The 23,912-nt window shown below is 42.3% G+C and overlaps 1 protein-coding gene across 1 annotated transcript in view; it reads right to left on the bottom strand.

Moving 5' to 3' along the window:
* Positions 1–23,912, bottom strand: part of LOC308081532 (disabled homolog 2-interacting protein-like) — a 237,992-nt gene that overhangs the window by 73,680 nt on the left and 140,400 nt on the right. Inside the window, exons 4-7 of the mRNA XM_080457900.1 lie at positions 18,550–18,703; positions 16,134–16,232; positions 4,636–4,894; positions 3,533–3,828 (exon numbers count right to left, since the gene is read on the bottom strand). Of these exons, the coding sequence (XP_080314026.1) occupies positions 3,533–3,828; positions 4,636–4,894; positions 16,134–16,232; positions 18,550–18,703 (808 nt within the window). The remainder of the gene's footprint in view (positions 1–3,532; positions 3,829–4,635; positions 4,895–16,133; positions 16,233–18,549; positions 18,704–23,912) is intronic.

Below are 23,912 nucleotides of genomic sequence, written 5' to 3'. Positions count from 1 at the left end.
CCAAAAGCATTTTAGGCTTTGTAAAAGAAAAATGCATGGGGCAAAGCCCAGGCTATAACTAATAATTATATTTTTCAAAAATAGTGAAAATAGCCAAGCCAATACATGTATGAAAGATTTAACACCCCCCCTAAATTCCAAAACAGGAATGCCAGATTGAAAGTGTGCGGGCTACAGGCAATGACGTGGACATAATGATATGACATTTCTGATCATTTCATCCAGCTGTTTTCATACAGCTGAATAGAGACAATTGAACCCGACCTCCCGACAGGCTAGGGGGGATAGTCTGCTTTGGGCTTGTTTTCCTGTAAAGTCGCTTGTAAATATTCATAGTTGTGGTTTGCTGTTGTTTGGGCTCGTTTCTGAAGTGTAGTTGCTTATTTGAGCTCGCTTTCACTTTTTGAAAATAGCTGATGTAATGGGGATCAAGTGGTAAAACTCGTCGCTTCTTTTGGGCTTGTTTTCATAGACCAGGTCGCTTGTTTCACTCACAGAATCTGGCAACACTAGAGCCCTCAGTTTGGACCAAAACGAAAAACACTCCCCCACCCCCCCCCCCCTCTTCACCGCCCCTTGGCTATCGACAGGCTCTAGCCTGTCGGGAGGTCGGGTTCAATTGTCTCTATTCAGCTGTATGAAAACAGCTGGATGAAATGATCAGAAATGTCATATCATTATGTCCACGTCATTGCCTGTAGCCCGCACACTTTCAATCTGGCATTCCTGTTTTGGAATTTAGGGGGGGTGTTAAATCTTTCATACATGTATGAATATGTAGCCTATTTACAAGCTAGCTCGTAGCTTGGCTATTTTCACTATTTTTGGCAACGCATGCGCACAATGTACCGTCGGCCGACAGTTTGCGGAGAACGTTTTCACTTCAGACTACTTCCGTCCGAAATAGTCTGTTTGGTGGAGAGCCACCTTAATGCAGCTCTTTTACTTGTACATTGTGTTTGGTATTGGCCACTTTTCAAAAATCTTGATCCACATATATATAGACATCACTTCTTACAACACTTCTCAGCACTGAGCTGGTATAGGAGGCAGGGAGAGAGAGAGAGCTGTAAAGCTGTGCTGATGAGAAGCTGTCAAGAACATGAAGGTTGTCCCAGAAAACTGACGAGGCAGAGAAGGAGAGGAGATATACGGACTGACTACAACAACCAGAGCCAGAGATGTTTATGAGTCATGTTAGAAAAAGGATAACAGCATGGTGGCTGCTTGCTTCTTGTCATAGTGGATGATGGCTACGTTTGTCCAAAACAATTAGAAATTGTCTTTTAGTCTCGCATTGTTGCCAGACAAAGTCGGGAGATCTCCGCCTATACGATCATGTCTGGGGGATTTCAAAATCCCAAAGCAGCCAGAACAGCTGCTAACAGACCTAAGCACCACTGCTTTTGGAAACCGGTCATGTCACTGGGCCGGCCCCACCCAAGTATGAAGGACCACCCGAAAGACTGTGGATGATGGGCTCTGCAATGCAGTCCTTAATGCATTAAGACCGGGAACGCATCCGTGTCATTTTAAGACTTCTTTGGCCATTAAAAAATTGCAGATCTACAAGCTCATAGCTATAAATATATATATATATTTTTTTAAAGCGAAAATTTTTAACTCAAATCTTTGCTTCTGTGGATTCTACTAATGTCTCTTAAATACTAACAGTTGTTTAAAAAAATAATAATAATCATGTTGCTATAATATCAGTTGTTCTCAAACTTTTTCATGTCAAGGACCTCCCAAAATTATATGTATTTGGCCGCGGACCCCCAATCTCAAAATATTTTGTTCCAGGGACCCCCAGAAGTAAAGATTTGAGTTAAGTTGTTCCTTTAACAAATATATATTCAAAGATTTGCACAAATCTTCAAGATTTTTCAAAAATGCACTCGGTGCAATGAGCTTGTAGATCTGCTATTTTTTAATAGCCCAAATAAATCTTCAAAATGACACAGATGTGTTCCCGGATTGAATGGGTTAAACTCTCCCCAATTGTTTCCACCCAGGCCGGTTTTAGCACGAAGGCTGGGAGGTTGTCACCAGTCTGTTAGTTGAGAGTGAGGCGTTTTAGAGATCGACTCGTCAGTCTAGACATGAGATTGGCCTCTGGGCTGTACAATAAAACTTGAAATACTGTATACTTAGTAGTGTTCATAAAACTAGTCACATACGTACGTAGAGTGTAAAGAGAACAATGTAGTGCCTCAAAGAAACTGATACCAGGTAAACAATGAACCTAGCATCGGTCTCAAACAATATGCTTCTCTGAAATATTCTATTCGAGAAAAAAATGGCATCTATCGACAAAAGATGACAAGAAGGTACACAAGGAGAGAGGAGTGCTAGGGGGGGATGAGGTGGAGTCAGAAGAGGTGAACTGACTGCAGCGGAAAATTGAGAGTGAGTCTGCAGTTCTGGCTGCAAGGGGGGTTTTCAACAAGCAAAGCAAGATGTTGACTTCTTGTGAACCCTCCTTGATGCAAGTTCCAGATGCCAAAAAGACAAGAGTGTGTGAGTGCGTGCGTGGATGCACACTCATGTGTGCACGTGCGTGCGTGCGTGTGTGTGTGTGTGCGACTGTGTGTGTGTGTCTGTGTGTGTGTGTGCATAGCCAAAATCTTAGTTTTTTTGTAATGCTAGGCCCCCCAAACAGGAAGTGCAGAGACAGGGAGCGAAGCAGTACAGTCATGGCAAAACACAGCTGTCTAAGATGGATTTGAAGATTATCTCCAGCTAATTGACCTCCTGTTGAGGGACAGACCACGGCAGAGCAGTCTGGCATGGTGCTACAGCACCGCTACAGAGGAATGTCTGAGCTTTAGTGTGTTAGCCCTGCGGGGGGGGGACATGCTTAGGGATTAGCGCTCCTTCAAAAATGCAATACGGCTCCCTGCGAGAACAGGAAATCACCTGCTGTCTCCTCTTGATCTGGTCAAGAGTTCATCGTATGAGCAGCCAGGCCAATGGCTGGATCGGCTCACTGGAGTGAGCCTCATTTTCGTGACATAATTTTTTTTTCTATTGCACAATAATAATGACATCATTGAATTCCACCATTTCTCAGAAAGGCATGGATTAAAGCAACATAAAATGTCACGACTGAAAAATGTTTGTATGACCAAGTCGTGATGTAGTATTTGTGAAACAGTGTGAAAGGAGCCGCCCACCCACACTAGCGCGGTTGGATGGGGTCTCATATTGTATCAAATGGGGGGTCCTCCTTGGCCTAACGCAGTTGTGCTCTAGGGACCCTCAGGGTTCATTGAGGAGATTCCAAATAGACCCTTAGAGGTACTCTGTAACTCTAAGGGTGTATAAATGGCACCGTTCCATTTTGTACACTCTCAGAGCTGTGAGGGACCTTGACATTAAAAAAAGTTTGAGAGCCACTGGCCTAATGCATATCCAACTGGGGGTAAACTATGTGAAATAAAAAAAAAGGCTTGAGAACCACTGATGAATGGAGAGAGAATGGAGAGATCACGACGACAACAACAACAACGTCAGCAGCAGCACTACTGACCTTGGCCTTCCCAGTACTCTGCAGGATGTGGACCAAGGCGCACGCCATCTCCTCCTTGTTCTTGACGCTGATGCCCGGCTCCAGCACGGAGCACAGCAGCATGTAGTTGTTGGTGGTGTACTCGGCGAACTCCTTGTACATCTCCATGGGCAGGATGCTCATGCTCTGGTAGCGCGCCTTGATCCGGATCATGGGCCCCGACGTCTTGCCCTTGGCGGGGTTGGGCGTGCTGACCGGATACCACTTCTCCACGAACTGGCGGCCCGTCACCGCCGCCACGGGGATGTTGACCAGTCCTGTGTGTCCAAGAAAAGAGAGCGTGAGGATGTCACACCGTAGCGGCGAACCTCACAACATGGGCCACCTGTCCATTGAATTCTGAACTGAACCTTTTCGATAGGGATAGCAACGATCATGATACTTTTAGTTGACGATTAACCCATTAACTGAGGTATTTTCATATTTTTTTAGCCAGTGCCAGACTTTTTCATTGAAAAAAAAAAAAAGTACTCAGGAGCCGAGATACAGAATTTTTAAGTTTTAAGTTAACAAGGAAGTGGATAGGAGTCTAGATCTTCGAAAAATCTTATCTCCTTGGTCTTTGGTCAAATTGAAAAAAAATAAAATAAAAAAAAAATAGTTCACGTAGATCTGCGCGATTGGCACGTGGCGGCTTTAAATAGGTTCGCGTAGATCTACGTGATTGGCAGTGAATCAGTTAATTGTCATACAAAAATTGTGATTTAAATGTATTTTTTTGCATTGATTATTGGATGCATTTCTGCTTGCTTTTTAGGCTTTGTAAACAAAACGTTGCACAGCGTAGATATGAAAAATAAAATAAATACAGAAATGACCTGTATCAATAACCAAAATAAATAATGTACTGTGGCCAAGAAACCAAAATATATTTAATACTTATAGACTTTCAAAATGTTTCAAAAATAGCTAAAATAGTCGATCTCTGTATTTATCATTCGATTAATTTATATGGATGAATGGAAACAATTCTGACGAAAATGCGAAATAACTGCGATTATCTCAAATAATTGCGATCGGGGTGATCAAGTAACAATCGCGACAGGCCCTCCTCCAGTCCTCACCTATGTAGTTGTTCTTGTCTTTCTTCTTCTTCTTGTCCGTGTCTTTGTACAGGTGCACGGTGATGCTCTTGACGGCGGGCAGGTTGTTGAAGTCAAAGTGCTCGCCCCAGAACACGTTGTCCGTCTTGAGCTTGCAGGTGGTGCGGGCGTACAGCGAGTCGTCCAGGCACAGCTCGCAGAAGTACTTCTTCTTGGCGGGCAGGTCTTTGGCCTCGATGATCCACAGCCGCAGCATGTTCTCCACCCGCCGACTGTTGTCCTGCGGACGGACACACAGAGAGAGAAGATAGGAGGAGAGGTCAAGTACTGCATGTTTATTTGTTAGCTGATGCCATGGCTAGTCTTACTGGGGTCCACAGAAAAAACACATTACAAAACACATTCAAAAATTACCATGTCAAATTGCATTAATTCACATTACAGTTACATCAATATCAATATAAAAACAGATACAAATATAAACACTGGTACGAAATAACATAAAATCTGCAGTCCAGTAAATGCCTCTTTACTTGTTTCTTAACACATTGAATGCCAATCGTGTAGATCTACGCGAACCTATTTAAAGCCGCAGCGTGCCAGTCGCGTAGATCTACGCGAACCGGCGATTCGCGTTGAAAATTTTCCAGGTGCACTTTCGGATTTTTTTGATCCATTTCCGGTTCCGGTTTGATGACCGGAAACAGAATTATTTGGGATCCGGTTTTGACGATCACGCCGGCTCCCATTCTAAAGCGCACACTGAAACTCAATTCTCTTCCTGTAGTTTTTTCTCCTCGCATATCACTGTTTAACGTAATCCGCTCTAACTACAATCATGGAGATCCGTTTGACATGCGGTTTTCACTGGGAGATACAGTGAGATGTCGCGGATGTAAACAGACCGTGTACGGCTCAATCTTAAGGATTTTAACAAGATCTATGGCGACATCAAAAAAACAAAAAAACAACAATAACACGTTGGCACTGGTGAGTACATTATGAGATTAACCTCTGGCGGTCAATGTGTTAAAGGACGATTTATCTTTTATTAGATTAATGTCAAGTGGTAAATTATTCCAATAAATGTCTCTGCCTCAATAATTTTTTTTCACATACAACACACTACAATGCTGTAGCCTTGAAGGCGAGCAGCACAAGCATTTGTTATCGCATCGCTTAGATCGGCGTTCCACAAACATGGGGTCGCAGCCAACTTTGGTTCGTGGATCTCTTACTTCCTTTTTTGCCCGTTACTAGATTTCTTTGGCCATTACGTTTGATAGAAATGTTCTAAACATTTTCAGGAGAAAAAAAAACATAGAATTATAAATAATTTCAAGAAATCTAGCAGCTCTACACGTTGTGAGCTTGTACGGCTATTTTCCCTATTTCTGAAATAGGGCATATGGAGTGATTCACTCATAATGTATTTTTGATAGGGATCAGCGAGGCTCAAACTCATGAATAACAGCTTACTGAAACCTTTACCCTGCCTTACAGAGAACTAATGCAGATGGTGTTATTGCTGGTATTTGTCTCTTTCCTATGGTTTCTGAATACATCCGCAATCATCATACTCATCATAGCAGAGGCAATCGTATAACCATCTTAATATTACTGATCCATCAATGAATTCACTGCTTACCACATTTCAAAGATGCATTTAATCAGGAGGTCGTTATATCTGTCAGTAATTAAATTTATAAAACAACAGTTTCTGCTTATAAATATTGAAGTTGTTTATCAAGAATCAACTGATCACATGAGTGGAAGTTGTTTAATTTCCTTTACTTTGCAATTATCCAATCTCTGAAGTATAGGCAGTTAAATGTTGCCCTGGGCAATGTTATGTCCTCTTCAGCACAATCTTAAGTGTCTAGTAATTCAGGGTTGTTGACTGCAGGAACGATTCTACAGGAATTCTTCTTTGCAATCAATGCCATCACTGATACTGATCTACTACTAATCCTACTGGGCTACGACTAGAAAAACTGTGAATCCTCACTCCATCAATTCACCAGTCCATCCATTTATCCATCTATCCATTCATCTATCCATTCATTCATCTATCTATCCATCAGGGGGTCTGGGACCCCCAGAGGGGTCCTCAGAGTCACTACAGCGGGGTCCGCCAAATCTTTGTGTGATGGGGGAACATTAGCCAGAAATAGCCGATCAACAAGCTCACAACGGCGCGCGCTGCGAGGCGTTGTGAGCTTGTTGATCGGCTATTTTCGGAGAGTTGGCGTAGAGGGAAAAAGGAGCAGACCAAGTACAGAGCGGTCAACGGTCAAGTTGACAAAATATTAAGGGTTTAAAAGGTTAACTGTCTGAAAATACACATTAACACGAATCCAACAAATTAATAGGAAAGATAATGCATGTCAAGTCTATGAAGCTATCTATGAAATCTCTGAAAAAAGTATAATATGCAACACAATCTTATACAATATGTAGTGGGGGGGTCCCTGCTTCATCTCTCTCTCAGCTAAGGGGTCCTTGGCCTGAAAAAAACATTGAAGACCCCTGTTCTACATGTATATTACTTGCATCAGTCCATCTATCCATCCATATATCCAAGTTGTACAAAACTTGTTTCCTTTATTAAATACTAGTTTGTGTTAGTCCTGTTTTTTTTCTTATCCCCCCCCCATCATTCTGACCTTCAGCATATCCCATTAGCCAGGGAAGCTTTAGCATACATAGAAATGAGACTTTAACCCATTAAGACCTGGAACGCATCTGTGTCACTTTTTCATTTGAGCTAAAAAGCATTATTTTACACTTTGGCTATTAAAAAATAGCAGATATACAAGCTCATAGCGCGGCACCGAGTGCCGCGCTACGAGCTTGTAGATCTGCTATTTTCGAAAAATCTTGAAAATGTGTGCAAATCTTTGAATATATATTGTTTAAAGCGAACATTTTTAACTCTATTCTTTGCTTCTGGGGGTCCCTGGAACAAAACATTTTGAGATGGGTGTCGGCGGCCAAATACATATAATTTTTTTGGGTCCTTGACATGAAAACGTTTGAGAACCACTGATACATATACGTTTTTTCAGAAAACTGTTGGGATTTAGAAGACATTTTGTAGAATCGGCTTCAGGTCTTAATGGGTTAAGGATAGTTCTACCTGAGACGGAGCTACTGACTGACGGCATCGATTTAAATTATTCAATGAAGGTCCTGCCATGTCCCAGAGTGACCTGTTTACCCACTTAACCACAAGTCTGTCCAGCCAGACAGCTCCTCCACAGTCTGCCAATGCTACAGACAGTCTGTACCAACGCCCCCCTGAATGTCTCGCACAGGAGGCTGTCATCTGTTTGTCATTCACGACATATTATTTTCAAATACCTTTAAATTATATATTTTTTGAATTTCCATTACTGCTCTGCAGCAACCTAGGTACTGTAGGCTTCGACTAATTTGGTTCCCAGTAGGAATTATTTACACCAGTGGTATTAACACATCCACCGCCAAGGGCTAATCTCATAATGTACTCACCAGTGCCAAGGTTTTATTGTTGTTTTTAGTTTTTTTCAGGTCGCCATAGGCCCCGTTAAAATCCTTTAGATTGCACGATCCACTGTTTGTAAACAACGAGCACATGTCCTGGTGTCTACTCGTCAAGACCGCGTGTCAAACGGAGCCGCCATGTTTGAGTTCTGACCGTTTATGTTAACATGGGAAATGCGAGGATGAAAAACTACATAGGTTTTACAGGGCTTTTTGTGTACGACTTAGAATGGAGGCCGACGGGAAACAAAAAACGGGATCGCACTTCCGGTCGACTTCGGGTGGTGTTACACTGAAAATGGTCCCCCTAGAAAATTGAAAAAATCGAAAAAAAGGAAAAAACACCCGGACCGTAGGACTACGGTTTCGGCGCTTAACAGTTGGATTTAACGGACCGTAGGACTACGTTCTTGGCGGTGGATGTGTTAAAGTTTAAGCACTTGAATCCTATATGCATAGGCTTCAATGCATGAGAGCCAACTAGCCTTCTTATCACCTGACAGGGGGGGAGTTTCCCCGGTAGGACGTGGCACGTGGAAGGAACACGTTATTCCAACCAGTTCCTTTCCCCTCCATCAGGCGCCCCGGCTATCAAGGGGGAGGCGGTATAGCGACCAGGATTACTGCATGTTTTTGTGAGGGTACCTACCCTAGGAGACACGGGGAGAACATGCAAACTCCACACAGAAAGGCCCTTTCGCCAACCGCACCTATGGTACGGGCACTGATGATGCGGAGGAGAGGACACGCTCCTAGCGCCCACAGCGGGAATCAAACCTAGCTGTGAGGCGACCGCGCTACCGACTGCACCTGGCCACCGTGCATTTAAAAAAAAATCGTGAGAAGAATTAGCTTTTTTTTCCCCCTGGCACAAAGGATTTTCAGTTGGGGGTTCGTGGTCAAATACATGTTAATTTGGGGGTCCTTGACATGAAAACGTTTAAGAACCACTGATTTACACCCACTGCCCAGACAAAAAGGAGTGGGGGAGCTTTTTCAGCTCTCCCGATCTACAGGCCGTTAGGCAGGAAGCATTTTAATATCTTTTATTTAACCAGTATAAAACTAAATTGAGACTAAAGTCTCTTTTAACAGCGTGAACTGGCCAAGAGGCAGAGATATTACACAGCTTTGCCAGAATAACAAACACAGGACAAATACAAATGACAAACCATGTAGCATCCGTACAACAACAACAGCCGACTACCCAAGCGAGCTCAAGGAGAATAAAAGTAGAAAATAGAATTAACCCATTAAGACCGGGGACGCATCTGCGTCTCATTTTAAGATTTCTTTGGGCTATTCAAAAATAGCAGACCTACAAGCTCATAGCGCGGCACCGAGTGCCGCGCTATGAGCTTGTAGATCTGCTATTTTTGAAAAATCTTGAAAAAATATTTTCCAGATTTTTTTCAAAAAACTGTTGAGATTTAGATTTTTTTAAAGAATCGCCTCAGGTCTTAATGAGTTAAGAGTTAAGAAGAACAGATCAAGAAAGAAACCAGTATAAAATTGGCCACACATCAAAGCAGTGAGCAGCTACTGGTAAGTGTGCCCATGGTAATCCTGTTAAAACTCCTTGGAGGAATCAATGAAGCCAATTCGAAATCTGGTCTGCCCCAAATAATTAAAGCTTCTTTTACCTGCCTCAAGATTTTGATGAAGGCACGACATAGCGTGGGCCAAGAGATACTGTGTGGGCCAACACACTCTCTCTCTCTCTCTCTCTAGAGACTACTTAACCACTGAACCACACATATATTCTAAATTACTGCGAGAATAGCCACATCTACAAGCTCACCGACGCGTCACAGCGCTATAATGACATGCCCAAAGATTGGGAAGCCAAGGTTACTCTCGTCTCCTCTACGCGGGGAGGTTTCCCAAACTTTTCAGACTGCGACTCCCCCCGAAATAATCATATTTGAACTGGGGACCCCCCCACCCCGACAAGCACTTGGAATTGTAGGCATTGCAATTTATTTTAGACTTCCACCCCAGTACCACCAGGTGATGGCCTCTTCTAGGGCCGCACGATAATATTAGGAAAACATGCAATATGCGATTACATTGTTGAATATTGCGATGACGATATTGCTCACGATAAGTAAACACATATTGAAGTATACGGTCTTAATGTCTTTCTGCCTTAGGTTTGCTGCACACACAGAACCCAGACAATGAATAGCCTACTGTATGCGCACACACACTGAAAAAAGAAGAAGAAGATAGAAATGGATTATATTTCCATTTCAACAACATGGTTTTACAGAAAACATTACACCTGGCTACAGCTGCTATTGACAATGAATATGATTATATGCCAGCAACTCAGTAATACAGTCTCTCGCTGCTCCTCTTAAAACATTTTCGATATATTGTGCAGCCCTAGCCTCTTCCTCCAACGGGGGCAGGCTCCGGTGCATGGACCCCCCCCCCCCCCCCCAAATAACCCCTTGTAGATCGGCTATTTTGGTACTTTTGTGTGACAGTGCAGTATGACGAAGTAGGGCATTAATTCATGAACAAAGACAAACTTGAAGTATGGATACAAGGTTTCTGCCTCACAGCAACGATATGTCAATAAATATTACGTTTAAGCTGCATTGGTGTCGTGTATAGTCTGTAAGGTTAGAAATTAATTATGAGCACATTTGATGAAACTGTAAAAGCGAAACTGTAAAAATACCGTGATGCGAGTTGTCTTCTAAAATGATGCAAAGCTATTTTGGTGCTACAAGTTGCCAATACACTTTGATCAGTTATAATTTCAATGTTAAGACTAAACTTTCTTCAGTTTAATGATGAAAATAAATTAGATACTTATTTTGGAAGGGGGGAGGCTGAGTTTTGTGTCATCATTTACATCAATAGGTTAAAACTTGGTCATTAATAATTGACATCTTCCTGGTGTGCGGCCCACATTAGAGCCAAGCGCTTCTTCGACGACTAATTAATGTGCTGGCGGTCTGATGGCTGCAGACGGTGGCTTTGAAGAACAGAAGGATTGTTTGAACGCGCTTTTTTTTTTTCATCAGCACTGGCACAATTATTACATAATCGCCTAATCACAATTATTTTATATACTTTTTTTTTCAAATGTTTCATATATTTTCAAACATTTTCAAAAACAGTGGAAATAGCACGTCTACAAGCTCATAACGTGTCACGATGTGACATGTTTTCAGCTTGTAGATCGGGCGTAACTGCATTGGGAACTCATTAAAGGTTATCCAATCCAATCTGTGTCATGGCTGTGTCAGAGTCAGAGAGAGAGAGAGCTGCGTCACGCTTTGATCTCGCCGCAAAGCGGGATGTTGCCTCCTGTAGTTCCAAACATTGGAACTTCCTCATTGAGATAGAAAGACAACTTTCCGGATTCAATTCTTACAATGGGAGTCAAACGCTAGTGTCGTCACTCTCGTAGTTATATCATGCTGGTCAGGGTGACGTTAGAGGTCCCGCCCATTAGTCAATTTTAATAAAGGATTAAAAAATATATATAAATAAAGTATAAATAATTTCAAGAAATCTAGCAGCTTTGAGAGCCCTGAAATCGGGCATGAGTGATTAATTCGTAATGTATTTTTGATAGGGATCAGTAAGGCTCAAACTCATGAATAACAGCTTACTGAAACCTTTACCCTGCCTTACAGAGAACTAATGCAGATGCTGTTATTGCTGGTATTTGGCCCTTTCCTATGGTTTCTGAATACATTTCAGCTACCATACACATTGTCTCTTGTCGGGTGGAAACCTCATACGTCCAAAACTGTTACTTTTCAGGATTCAAATTCAAAAGCATCAAAAGTAGCAGATCTACAAGGTCAAAACGTTACTTTTCATGTGTTTTGTGTGACGCTGTAGCATGATCAAGTAGGGCGTTGATTTACAAAAAAAACACAAAAAGTTAGAAAATGGAGATAACAGGATTCTGCCCGACAGAAACTCATATTTATTTTAGCTTTCTCTTCTGGCTGGATGTTAGAAAAGGACTTTAAACTTTTTTATTCCCTACAGTATGTGCAGAACGGTAGTTTTAGATCTAACAGCCAAGCACATTTTGATTGGTAATGGAGGGAAACAGCAGCTGAAAATTCACAGCTTAAGCAAACTCTGTTTCTCACACTTATATAGTGTTTATTTGATGTAAAAAGGTAGCAGCTTAAATTCCACTAAGGTTATTAAAATCGCTTGAGCGAGACTAAACATTACACATTACTTATTATCGCTTTTGCTTGAATTAGATATTATTGCAGTTGTTGGAGAGTGAGCTATTGAGGAAACATTCAACCTTGTTATTTTTATCTGCATTTTTATTGTTCAGATTATCACTCTTTCCTAGTGTTGTGGTTATTTCTGTTACACTACAGTGTCTTTTAATGGGGCAGGCAGTGCTCTTTCATTTTGGCCTAACATTAGCATTTTTACATCATTTTATTGTTTTGCTAAAGTTGGGGGTGCAACAATTAATCGAAGTAATTGATTTCATTAACTTTTAAAATTAAATTGTAATAAAAAAATCCAAAATACAAGCTTTTGACAACGTGAGCTTTTAGATATTACTTAGATACTATTTCGCACAACACTAAATATTATACAACAATAAATATTCAAACATTTGCTTCTTGATTATTCAATTAATCAAAAATTAAATCGATAGAATAATCGCTAAGCAGATAATCAACGGTCGCAGCCCTAATTACAGTTTTTAACTTTAATTAAAGAAGTGCTGCATAAACAATTCTTAAAATAACACACTGCATTATGGCAGCCATCGTGTTACGCAACACAACGTAAACAGAGAAAAAAAAGAGTTCTGTCTTGATTCTGCCAAAGGTATTAGCCACGACTAATCTGTTAAAAATCACTGAATAATTAAAAACCGCAAAGCCAAGCTGGAGAGATTTACAGTCCTGCATGGGGAGTTGAGGACAAATACAACTTTGAGGTGATTAAATATTCTTTCCTCCCAAAAGTTGTACTTTAACCCTTTAAGACCTGAGGCGATTCTTAACTCATTCAGTGCCTAGCTTCTTTATGGAATTTTGGCTCCGAGTGCCACAGCCAAAATTCATTGTAAAAAAAAAAGTGCTTAGGAGCCGAGATACAGCCTTTTTCAGTAAGAAGTTAAACAAAGAGTGAATGGAGCAGCAAATCTTCAAATCATCATATCTTGTGTTCTGAACATGTTTTTCCACATCTTAGACGTCCAGTGGCACTCAGGGCTTATATCAACGGACGTCTTAGACGTCCAGTGGCACTGAATGAGTTAAAAATGTTTTCTAAATCCTAACAGTTTTTTGAAAAAAAAAAATAAATCAAGATTTTTCAAAAAATAGCAGATCTACAAGCTCATAGCGCGGCAATCGGTGCCGCACTATGAGCTTGTAGATCTGCTATTTTTTAATAGCCCAACGAAATCTAAAAATGACACACAGATGCGTTCCAGGTCTTAATGGGTTAAGGTATGTTCACAAAACAAACCGGGCTGGAACCTTGTATCTCCGTATTTAAACTTTTTAATGGGTTTTTGTTCTTTCGTAAATTGACGCCACTCCTTTTCCGTGTCAGCGTGGCAAAAACAGCCGATCTAGGAGCTCACAGCGCGTCACATCGCAACGCGTTGTGAGCTCGTAGATGGGTTATTTTCGCTATATTTAAATATTTTGAAAATGAAAGTCAGTGGGTTACAGTACATACATATTCAACCAATTAAACGTATTCACCACTTTAACCCCAGCATCCATGGTTAAGCTCACAACGCGCTGCGCTGCGACGCGTTGTGAGCTTGTCGAACGTCTATTATACAATAACAGAAAACTGAAAATACACTAGCATAGAGCCCTACTGGACTCTGCATCAACCATATGGGGTTTAAGTGGTTAACAAGAGTTTGCGACTAAATAATAACTACATTGGATCCAATGGAACACAGGCTCTTTCTTTTCCATTTCCTGGAAAGCTAACGGTTTTGGACATACCGCTGCATTGTTTTCATGTCATCAGCGCCTTTTAATAAGAAAAAGAAAACAACTTTTCTGTGCTTGAAGAAGGCAGCTTGGCCGCTTTCCCATAGGGTTCAAATGTAACAGCAGGAAAAAAAAAAGCTGCTGGGGGAAAAAAAAACTGTGTGAAAAACACTGTCATTAGTGAGTCATTTCTTTAATGTTACATGAAGGAAGGAAGATGCTTGGAGATAAGCACCATTTCTTGGCTGGACATAATAAGGGCTGCAGCTAACTATATTTTCTATATTTCTGGATATATTTACTATTATATTAATCTATTGATACTTTTTTTTTGATTAGTTGAATAATCGAGAAGGGTGGGTTATATATGCATGTATAATATATATTAGTTTGTCTTTATTTATTTTTTAAATAACGCTGGGACCCCAGTCTACACTACATCTCTGAGAGTGTACAAATTGGACGGTTCCATTTGTACACTCTCAGAGTTACAGACCCCTAAGGCTAAAGAGTCCATTTTGGACCCGTGAGGGTAAGCAGCAATCTAGGAGACTGGTTGTGAGCTCGTACCGCAAGTCTGCTAGCCTGATTATCAGACTGAAGCTGCGTGGAGCTTCAGTCTGACATTAGCTCCATGTGTCGGCGATTACAAGGGAGAGGGGATTGGAAATTCCCTAAACCAATCCTAAGGGATCCCCACGCCCACCTCAGACTCTCATTGGACAATACATTTTGTACCGGAGAAGTCCTAGGTTCACATTTACGAAGTTCACATTTCACCAGACCAAGAGGCAGTCCACTCAGAGAGTGGGCGGGGTCTATGGTATGGAACCAGGCTATAAGTCTGCTATTTCCGGCGCGGGAAACCGCTGTACGACAGGAGAATAACATTTTGCAGACGTTATATCAAGTGCATATATATACACACACACAGCTTTTAAACTATGAGCTCCAAAGCAGCCAGTTCCACATTATAAAAACAGCAGAGGGAAGTGCACAGTTGGCCTCATTTGAATGCAGCTATTGAGCTGTTAAGTGGAGGCATTAGTGATGCAGCCAGGTGCATTTCCATCCAGCATGTAAACACCACCGTTCAAGTTCACCTGGCTGTCGGGTTCAACAGCCCAAAACCCAGCGCTCTGCTCACGTCTCCATAAAGACACTTTTCTCCCAACTCTATATCGTCTGTCGTCGAAAAAAACTCAAAATTTGCACTTCAGTAATAATACTTGAGTAAATGTACTTAGTTTACTTTCCTCTCTTGAGCCAGAGTGTTGACTCACACAATTTTCGAATGCTTTCGTCATACAGTCTGTCTATCTATCATACAGTCTGTCTATCTATCATACAGTCTGTCTATCTATCATACAAGACATACAGTCTGTCTATCTATCATGCAGTCTGTCTATCTATCATACAAGACATACAGTCTGTCTATCTATCATACAGTCTGTGCAAAGGAAGCGCTGAAAGCGATCCTACTCTGTGTGGAGTTTGTATGTTCTCCCCGTGTCTCCGAGGGTAGTTAATACCCTCACAAAAACATGTAGTAATCCTGGTCGCTATACCGCCTCCCCCATGACAGCCAGGGCGCCTGATGGAGGGGAAGGGAACTGGTTGGAATAACATGTTCCTTCCACGCGCTACGTCCTACCGGGGAAACTCCCCCCTGTCTGTCTGTGCAGTCGTGTATATTTGTCCTACGGCAAATCAAATTAGTCGAAGCATACATAGCTTGCTGCTTATCAGAAATGGAATGTCAAAATTAGCTTTTCAGGATATGTTAATGAATGGAAATGACGAACAGATGACAGGTTCCTATCTCAGATTTCGGCAGATGTAGTTCCAGACTCTACATACAGTAGCATTCGGAGATACTTTCCGCGAGTGGATGTTCTCTCCTAAATGTCCCCTCTGCATCGTGCCTACCTTGTTTATGTCCCCCCTGCATCGTGCCTACCTTGTTTATGTCCCCCCTGCATCATGCCTACCTTGTTTATGTCCCCCCTGCATCATGCCTACCTTGTTTGGATGCACGGCTCTCCTCAGGTTCTCCATCCATTTGTCTCTTTCTGCTGACGAACGACAGGAGAAGCATTTGCTTCCTGTGGAGGTGGTTACCTGCCCCCCACACACACACACACACACACACACACACACACACACACACACACACACACACACACACACACACACACACACACACACACACACACACACACACACACACACACACACACACACACACACACACACACACACACACACACACACACACACACACACACACACACACACACACACAGTTTGACAATTGCATCGCTTGAATATCAAACAGCAGAAGTACTCAGTTTTACTTAACCACCGACACAAAATAGGGCTACGGTGGTTAATGCATGTTAATAATCTAAATCTGTACAGCAAGTAGCAACTAGTAGCTTAAAGGGGTAGTTCACCCCCAAAATAACTTTTTTTCTATTGATTACTGACCATCTGGAGCCTTGAATTCAAAGATATTTTTTTGTTTTTGTCACATTCCTAAGCCAATAATTTGATTATAATAAATGTGTCCCCATTGATTCCGGTAGGAGACACAAATGCATTTGTGTCTCCTACCGGAATCAATGGGGCTAAATTTATTATAATGAAATAATAAAGGAAGGAATGCGACAAAAACAAAAAAATATCCATGAATTCAAGGCTCCATGGGGTGAGTAATCAATAGAAAAAAAGTTATTTGGGGGGTGAACTACCCCTTTAAGCTGTCAAATTGAACTGGAGTAAAAAGTACAAATCTGTCTCCGAGATGAAGTAAAGTAGAAGTATCACAAGATGGAAATACTCGAGTAAAAATGTACCTCAAAATTGTGCTTAAGCGCAGTACTTGAGTAAATGTACTTCAAGTTACATTCCACCAATTGGAATAGAGTTTGACAGTCACACCTCTTGAATATCAACCAGACAGAGAACACAACGAAGGTCAAAAGATAAACAGTGCAGGCGTGCTTTAAATCCACTTCAATCCTAAGTGCTTAAGAGGACCGGAGTCCCCCAGGGGTCTATAACGGGCCCCCTCCTTTTCCCCTATACACCAAATCTCTTCGCCGAAAACAGCCAATCTGCAAGCTCGTTGTGCGCTTGTAGATCAGCTATTTTTGACAAGATAGGGGCAGGGCATTAACTCATTGACTGCCAGAGTTAAAACCTCGTTCATAGCAGCCCTTGCCAGCGATTTTCGTGTTTTTTTGTTTCGTTATTTTGTTATTTAATTCACATCTAGAAAGTCTACCTTGACACTTGAATCGATTTGATCGATCCTGGCGGCCAAGCGCGCTATTTATTAGATCGCGTTAATGCGATAATGGCGGCCAATGAGTTAATTCACACCACAAAAAAAAACATTAAAAAAAGGTTGAAATGTGGAGATATGAGGTTTCTGCCCGACAGCAACGAGTACCCCTAAGGCTACGTGGTAGAAAATGGAAAAAAATCTATTTTACCGTTCCGTTTAATGATGAAACATTGACAACCTTTGTGTGAAACTGCTGATGGGTAAAGTGCACAACTTTTATTGAACAGAAAGCAATACGTATATTGCTGTTATGCCGTTTTATTTGTGAAGATATTGACATAAAAACTTGGACTGGACGTATACTGAAATGTTATGGCCACAGTCAATTCCTTATTTGTAATTGTATAGTCTTTAAAAGGTGGTTGTTCCGGCCCTGATAGCCGAGTGGTTACGGCGCGTACCACCAACACTGGCTCTGATGCCTGACAGCGCGCCGCGGGTTCAATTCCCGAGCCCAGCGCCCTTTACTGAGTGTCACTCCCTGTCTCTCTCTCAACGTTTCCTGTCAATCTCCACTAAACCAGTGCTGCTCAACCTTTTCAGGCCGTGACCCCCCAAAATAATCATATGTGAACTACCCTGACAAGCTCTTGGAATTGTAGGAGTTGAGGCATGTTTGACTCGGTTCCACAGATAAAAACTGTGAAACTATCTGATCTACACGCTCACAACGCCTCGCACTGCGACGTGTTGTGAGCATGTAGATCAGCTATTTTCTATTTTCTCTTCTTTACACCTTTTTCTTAGGTAATATGTTTGACGATTTTTTTTTGTAGTCTGTTGATTACTTTTGACGCAATGAAAAAATAATTTCAGGTGTAAAAAAGGTCTTAAATTCTCACTTTAGAAATGTACCCTGTATACACTTATGCTGTATGTTGGTTTGTTTACTGTTAAGTGAGAAAACAACGTTGCAAATTAAGCTAATCATGAGGGGACCCCCCTGGGAGTCCCAGCCCACAGGTTGAGAACCAGTGCACTATACTATGAAAATAAAAGGCAAAAAGCCCCAAAAATATACGTTTTCAAAAAATGCATTCATTCACATAGCATAACATGCTAGCTAACGGGTTTCCCTCCCCTCACCTCGAAGCAGAAGTCCTGGCCGAGGATGCTGCTGTGGACGGGCTTGATGATGACCTCCTCCTCCATGCTGAGGTCCAGGGCTTCCACAGCACTGCTGGGGCAGAGCAACGACTCGTGGGAGCGAGACTCCTTCAGCCTCGGCATCAGATGAGATCTGAGAGGGAGAGAGAGAGAGAAAGAGGAGAGGAAGATGAGTCACCCTATTTAGATTAAGAAACCTTGTATCTCCGTATCGGTGGCTGTCGGGAAGAAACCTCTCATCTCCACATTCTAACCTTTTAGTGTGTTTTTTTCTCGTAAATTTAACGGCTTACATGATCATACTACAGCGTCACACAAAAGTAGCAAAAGTAGCAGATCCACAAGCTCGAAACGCGGCTCATTTAGAACTTGTGGATTGGCTACTTTTGCTACTTTTGAATTTGAATCCTGGAAATTAACAGTTTTTGGATATATGAGGTTTCCACCCGACAGAGACGATATTCAACATTCTATGTTTTTTTGGTGTAAATTAACACCCTACTTCGTCGTACAAAGAGTGTCGTGCAGAAGAAGAGGAAATAGGGGGACCGTTGAAATGATAATGTTTTGATCAACTTTTTCATGTCAAGGACCCCCACCATTATATGTATTTGGCTGCGGATCTACAAGCTCATAGAGCTTGCAGATCTGCTATTTTTGAATAGCCAAAGTATGAAACATGGTTAAAATGATTGTGATCAGCTATATTAACACATTTTGCTGGGGATCCCCCTGGTCCCGGCCCTGGACCCCACTTTTTGAACCAATGTGGTAGACCCCATGTACTGCCTGTATCAGACAGCAGGGAAAGAACAGCTGAGAAAGCAGTTGTGTGACTGGCTGCAGACGACAGGAACCAAACAGAATACAATGCTCTTCTCACCACAAAGTCAGCGTTAGAGAAAACTTGACTTCTCTGTAACACACACACACACACACACACACACACACACACACACACACACACACACACACACACCCCCCCCCCCCCCCCCCCCTTGGGAGAACATCAACATTTTAGGACAGCGATTTTATAAATGCCCTTTTTAACCCTAACCCTGAAGTCGAAAACAGCAGATCTACAAGCTCACAACGAGCCGCGTTTCGACACGTTGTCAGCTTTGTAGAACTGCTTATCTTCTGAATAACTCCAACCCTAACCCCTAACTAAACCTTACCTCTAAATGTCCAATCCTAACCTCAATCTTTTCCTGATTGAAACCCTAACTCTATCTTTTTTTAACCATAAAAAAGGACCAGGGAAATTCTCCTTGCAAATGTCCTATTTCACAAATTCTGCTATACTTGTGGGGACATTCGGCCCTCACAAGTATGGTAATACAAGTACACACACACACACCATCTCAAATGGCAAGCTTGTGTTGTAAAATTATACAAAAAGCGGTTGTAAGTAAAAGGACATCGTCACAGGTGACAGGAGGACACAACTCTCATCAACAACTGACAGCCTAAAGCCTAATTTATCATAAATTAGGCTCCGTCGCACGGCTGAGAACGGCCGAGAATAGCCGACCTACAAGCTCGCAACGCGTTGTGAGCTTGTAGGTCTGCTATTCTCAGACAAAGCTTGAATCGAAGAATGTCAATTTGCATGTTGTCACCTTTGTGCTAATCTCTCAAGACAGATTCTGCTAACAGCAGAAACTGTCAGCACTCAGCGCCACGGCTGCCCTAAACATGTAGTGTTGTTGCTAGTAGGAATAAACACAGAAGCACCCAGGAGGAAGTGGACTAAGAAAGGGGAGGAGCCAAACCAAATTCCTGTTTTTTTTTTTTTAACCAAATGGGTTCCCAGATTGTCTTTGAGGCTCGGGGTTATGATACCGACATGGAAACACAAATAAATCACTTGTTACTGAATTGGGTTCGTGTCATTTGTTCATACTTACGTACCATAAGTATGAACCAGCAGTATGAACCAGCAGGCCGAATAACGTCAATAAATTAAGCTTTTTACAGTGTCATACCACCCCAATTGCTGAGTCATGTTTTGCCCAGGTTAACTGATGAGATCAAAGCATTCAGTGACATCATTTTCCAATTCATGACACAGGGTGAAGGTGAACTAACGATGAGTGTCACATTCAAACAGTGACTCAAACATTATGTTAATGGCGCTGTAATTAATGTTTCGTTAAAAAGTTAAAGCTCTATATTCTGATAGTTATCATTGCTATCACCGAGTGTTTGTTCAGTAACACGGGGTCTCCCCGGCTCTCTCCAGCTCTATTTTCAGGTGGGTCACCAATTTTCATCCAATCAGTAAAGAGAATATATTGTTCCAGTTGCAATTTTGTCTGTTCATTTTCTTTGCTTCGTCACTTTCAATTCCGCAGTTTATCCTGCTGCATCCTGTTCTCTGATTGAAACCTGGTCTAAAATGGGAGTCACACGTAACAGTTATATCATAGACCAGTGGTTCTCAAAGTGGGGGTCTGGGGACCCCCAGGGGTCCTTGAGGGGGGGGGGTTCCAGGGGGTCCCCAGCTAAATTTGGCGCTTCAAAAATAGCATATGTACAAGCTCGTACATCTGCAATGTTTTTATATTAAAAAAGAAAAATCTTGAAAGTGTTGGACACAAATCTTCTGTCCTGGGGGTACCTGGCACAAAATATTTCAAATGGGGGTCCGCGGCCAAACACATATCAATGTGGGGGTCCTTGACATGAAAAGGTTTGATAACCACTGTCACAGATTGACGACTGACGTCATAAATGACTGATGTCACAGGCTGGTCACATGAAATCTGAAATCCACAAGTCAGGGACATTGTTTTATATTCAGTACTATTATTATTATGACGTTGTCATTGTCTCCGCCAGAGGTGGAGAGTATGTTTTCGTTCCCGTCCCGCTGTGTGTCCCCCCCCCCCCCCTAGCCAAGCTAACATTGGTCAAGCTTCACGTGACACGTGACAATATGTTGTCACCAATGCTTTTGATTGGCTAGCGAGACGCATGACGAAATAAAATCCTATAAATAGGTGTGTCACTTCAAAAAGCCATTAATGGTTTTTGAAGTGAGGTAACATTGGTCAAGCTAACATTGGTCAAGTGACACGTGACAATATGTAACATAAATAGGTAAGACAGGATTAATCAGGAACAGTACTGGCGGAGACCTGTGCTCCGAGGAGCACATTTTCTAGTTAGTGTGGTTGCCCGAATGGGCAACCAGACTATTGTTATACAGAAACTTTATTCTTTATTTCTTTATAGATAAACTTTATTTCGGGCTGCATCTCCTCCCACAGTTTATTTTTCCCAATTTAGTGGCATATGTCAAAATGACCGTCTTGACCGGGAATCGTGCGCTTGTATTTTGCTAAGAGATTGGTTAAATAGTTTAATTGATATTGATTTATTAGTGCATTAAATTTCCCCATCCGCTTTAATGAAAAAGTGAAAAAACTCAAATTCAAGTATTTTTTCCTCTGAAACCGTAAGAGCTAGAGTTACCAGATTTGGAGGGAAGGTTCATCATTTAGTCCGAAATTATTGAAAAAATAATTACACCAGTCGGCCTCATGGTGGCGCTATAACAGCCCCCTTTACGTTTTGGCCTATAACTCTTGAACCGTAGGTCGTAAAATAAAACTGTCCTTTCACCTGGATTCCTTGGGTCACGACGCATCTCCCCATATAGGCCACGCCCATTTGCGTCTGGGTAGATTTTCCGCCATTTTGAATGTTCTTCAAAACACACTTTTAGCTCCTCCTCCCACATATTTTCTCCAAATTTCACAAAAATCGGTACACATGATCTCTGGACCCATGCAATAATCTGGACCGAAACAGAATTTTGATAGTCCTTACCGTTCGTCCGTAATTGGCTTCCAAAGTTAGCGGGAGGAGCCCGTTTTACCAAAAATGCCAAAAATCACGAACGAAACGTACAATCGATCCCAAATTTGAATCACATGTCGAGGGTGGTTTACTCAACGAATCCCCAAAAGCATTTCCACTTTGACCCATAGGGGGCGCCACAACTCTGCAAAACGTAACCGTTTGATGCAAAAACATGATTTTTGGGGGGATCACTCCTCTCAAATTGAAAAGCAGGTGATCTCAGGAGTGACATGATGATGTCATTGGCCCGCTACATTTGTGGGAGGGGCTTATTTATTTTAGTGGGAGGGGCCTATTTCTTCAAATCAAAACGCCATGTATCACGAACACAGGATCCAATCAGCACCAAATTCGAATGGTACGTCACGCGACCACCGACGGTATTCCTCCAAGCATATTCCTCAAGTCCGGGCGGCGGCAACCTGCGACCGGCGACGGCGCAACCACACTTTGCAATTTCCCATAATTGCGACGCGTCTAGTTTACATTGTTATTGTTGGCGCAGTTGCATGATGCCACATCACAATTTTGCTGCTTCTCTGACTGAGTGACAAATAAACCCTCTTGGGTAGGCGGCTTGGGCGGACACTTAGTCCAAATATGGAGATGACTGGCATCATAGATTGGCCTTCAAATAGGCATCAAGTAGGACTCCACTCCTCAGACGGGTCCAGTCGCAATCGAGGACACGGGAGGGATTTGCTGATTTCTTATAACGGTGAGACAGGAAAGAAGCCGTTGAAGATCTTGGGAAGCTGTGTGAAATGTTTCACTGGGCCATGCATCTGAAAGGGGGTCCAAATAGATCCTTTCATGCTGCTGTGTCAGTGGGGAACAACGTGTACTCCTTTGGGGGGTTCTCTAGGGAGACCTACAGGTACAGCCTGATTGATGTGCATGTCTTCAACACTGTGCTTTTGCGTTGGATGACGTTGCCCCTAGTGACATACGGAAGAGAGGGTCCCCTCAAGGTTCCATCCATGCGCTGTGGCCACACAGCTGTGCTGATAGGAGATACCATCATCTACATATTTGGGGGGGTTGTGAATGTGAAGATAGTGGACAACATCATTGGGGACAACCACATCACTGGGGACAACTGCAATGTTCTTTATGCATTTGATGTCGACACCCACAGATGGTCCACGCCCAAGATTTCTGGGTCTGTTCCAGAGAAGAAAAGCGGCTACTCAGCATGTGTGTTGGGGAAGGTCATGTATGTCTTTGGAGGAAACACCCAGCAGTTCAATGGATACAACAATGACATCTACAAGCTGGACACCGCCACAATGGTCTGGTCTTTCATTAACACCAGAGACACACCACCACCCGGTTCATCGTGGCACTCTGCCACCATCATCGGGACAAAGATGTTTGTATTTGGTGGCCAGGTTGGCAACAACATCAGAGTGTTTGACACAGAGACCAACTGCTGGCTGAGCACACCTTCTGAATCTGCACAGCTTCTTCCA

This window comes from Gymnoscopelus braueri (genome assembly GCF_963280865.1).
Source record: "Gymnoscopelus braueri genome assembly, contig: SCAFFOLD_63, whole genome shotgun sequence".
Taxonomy (NCBI): Eukaryota; Metazoa; Chordata; class Actinopteri; order Myctophiformes; family Myctophidae; genus Gymnoscopelus; species Gymnoscopelus braueri.
Note: the sequence above shows the minus strand (reverse complement) of the source record. Positions and strands in the feature narration are given on the sequence as shown.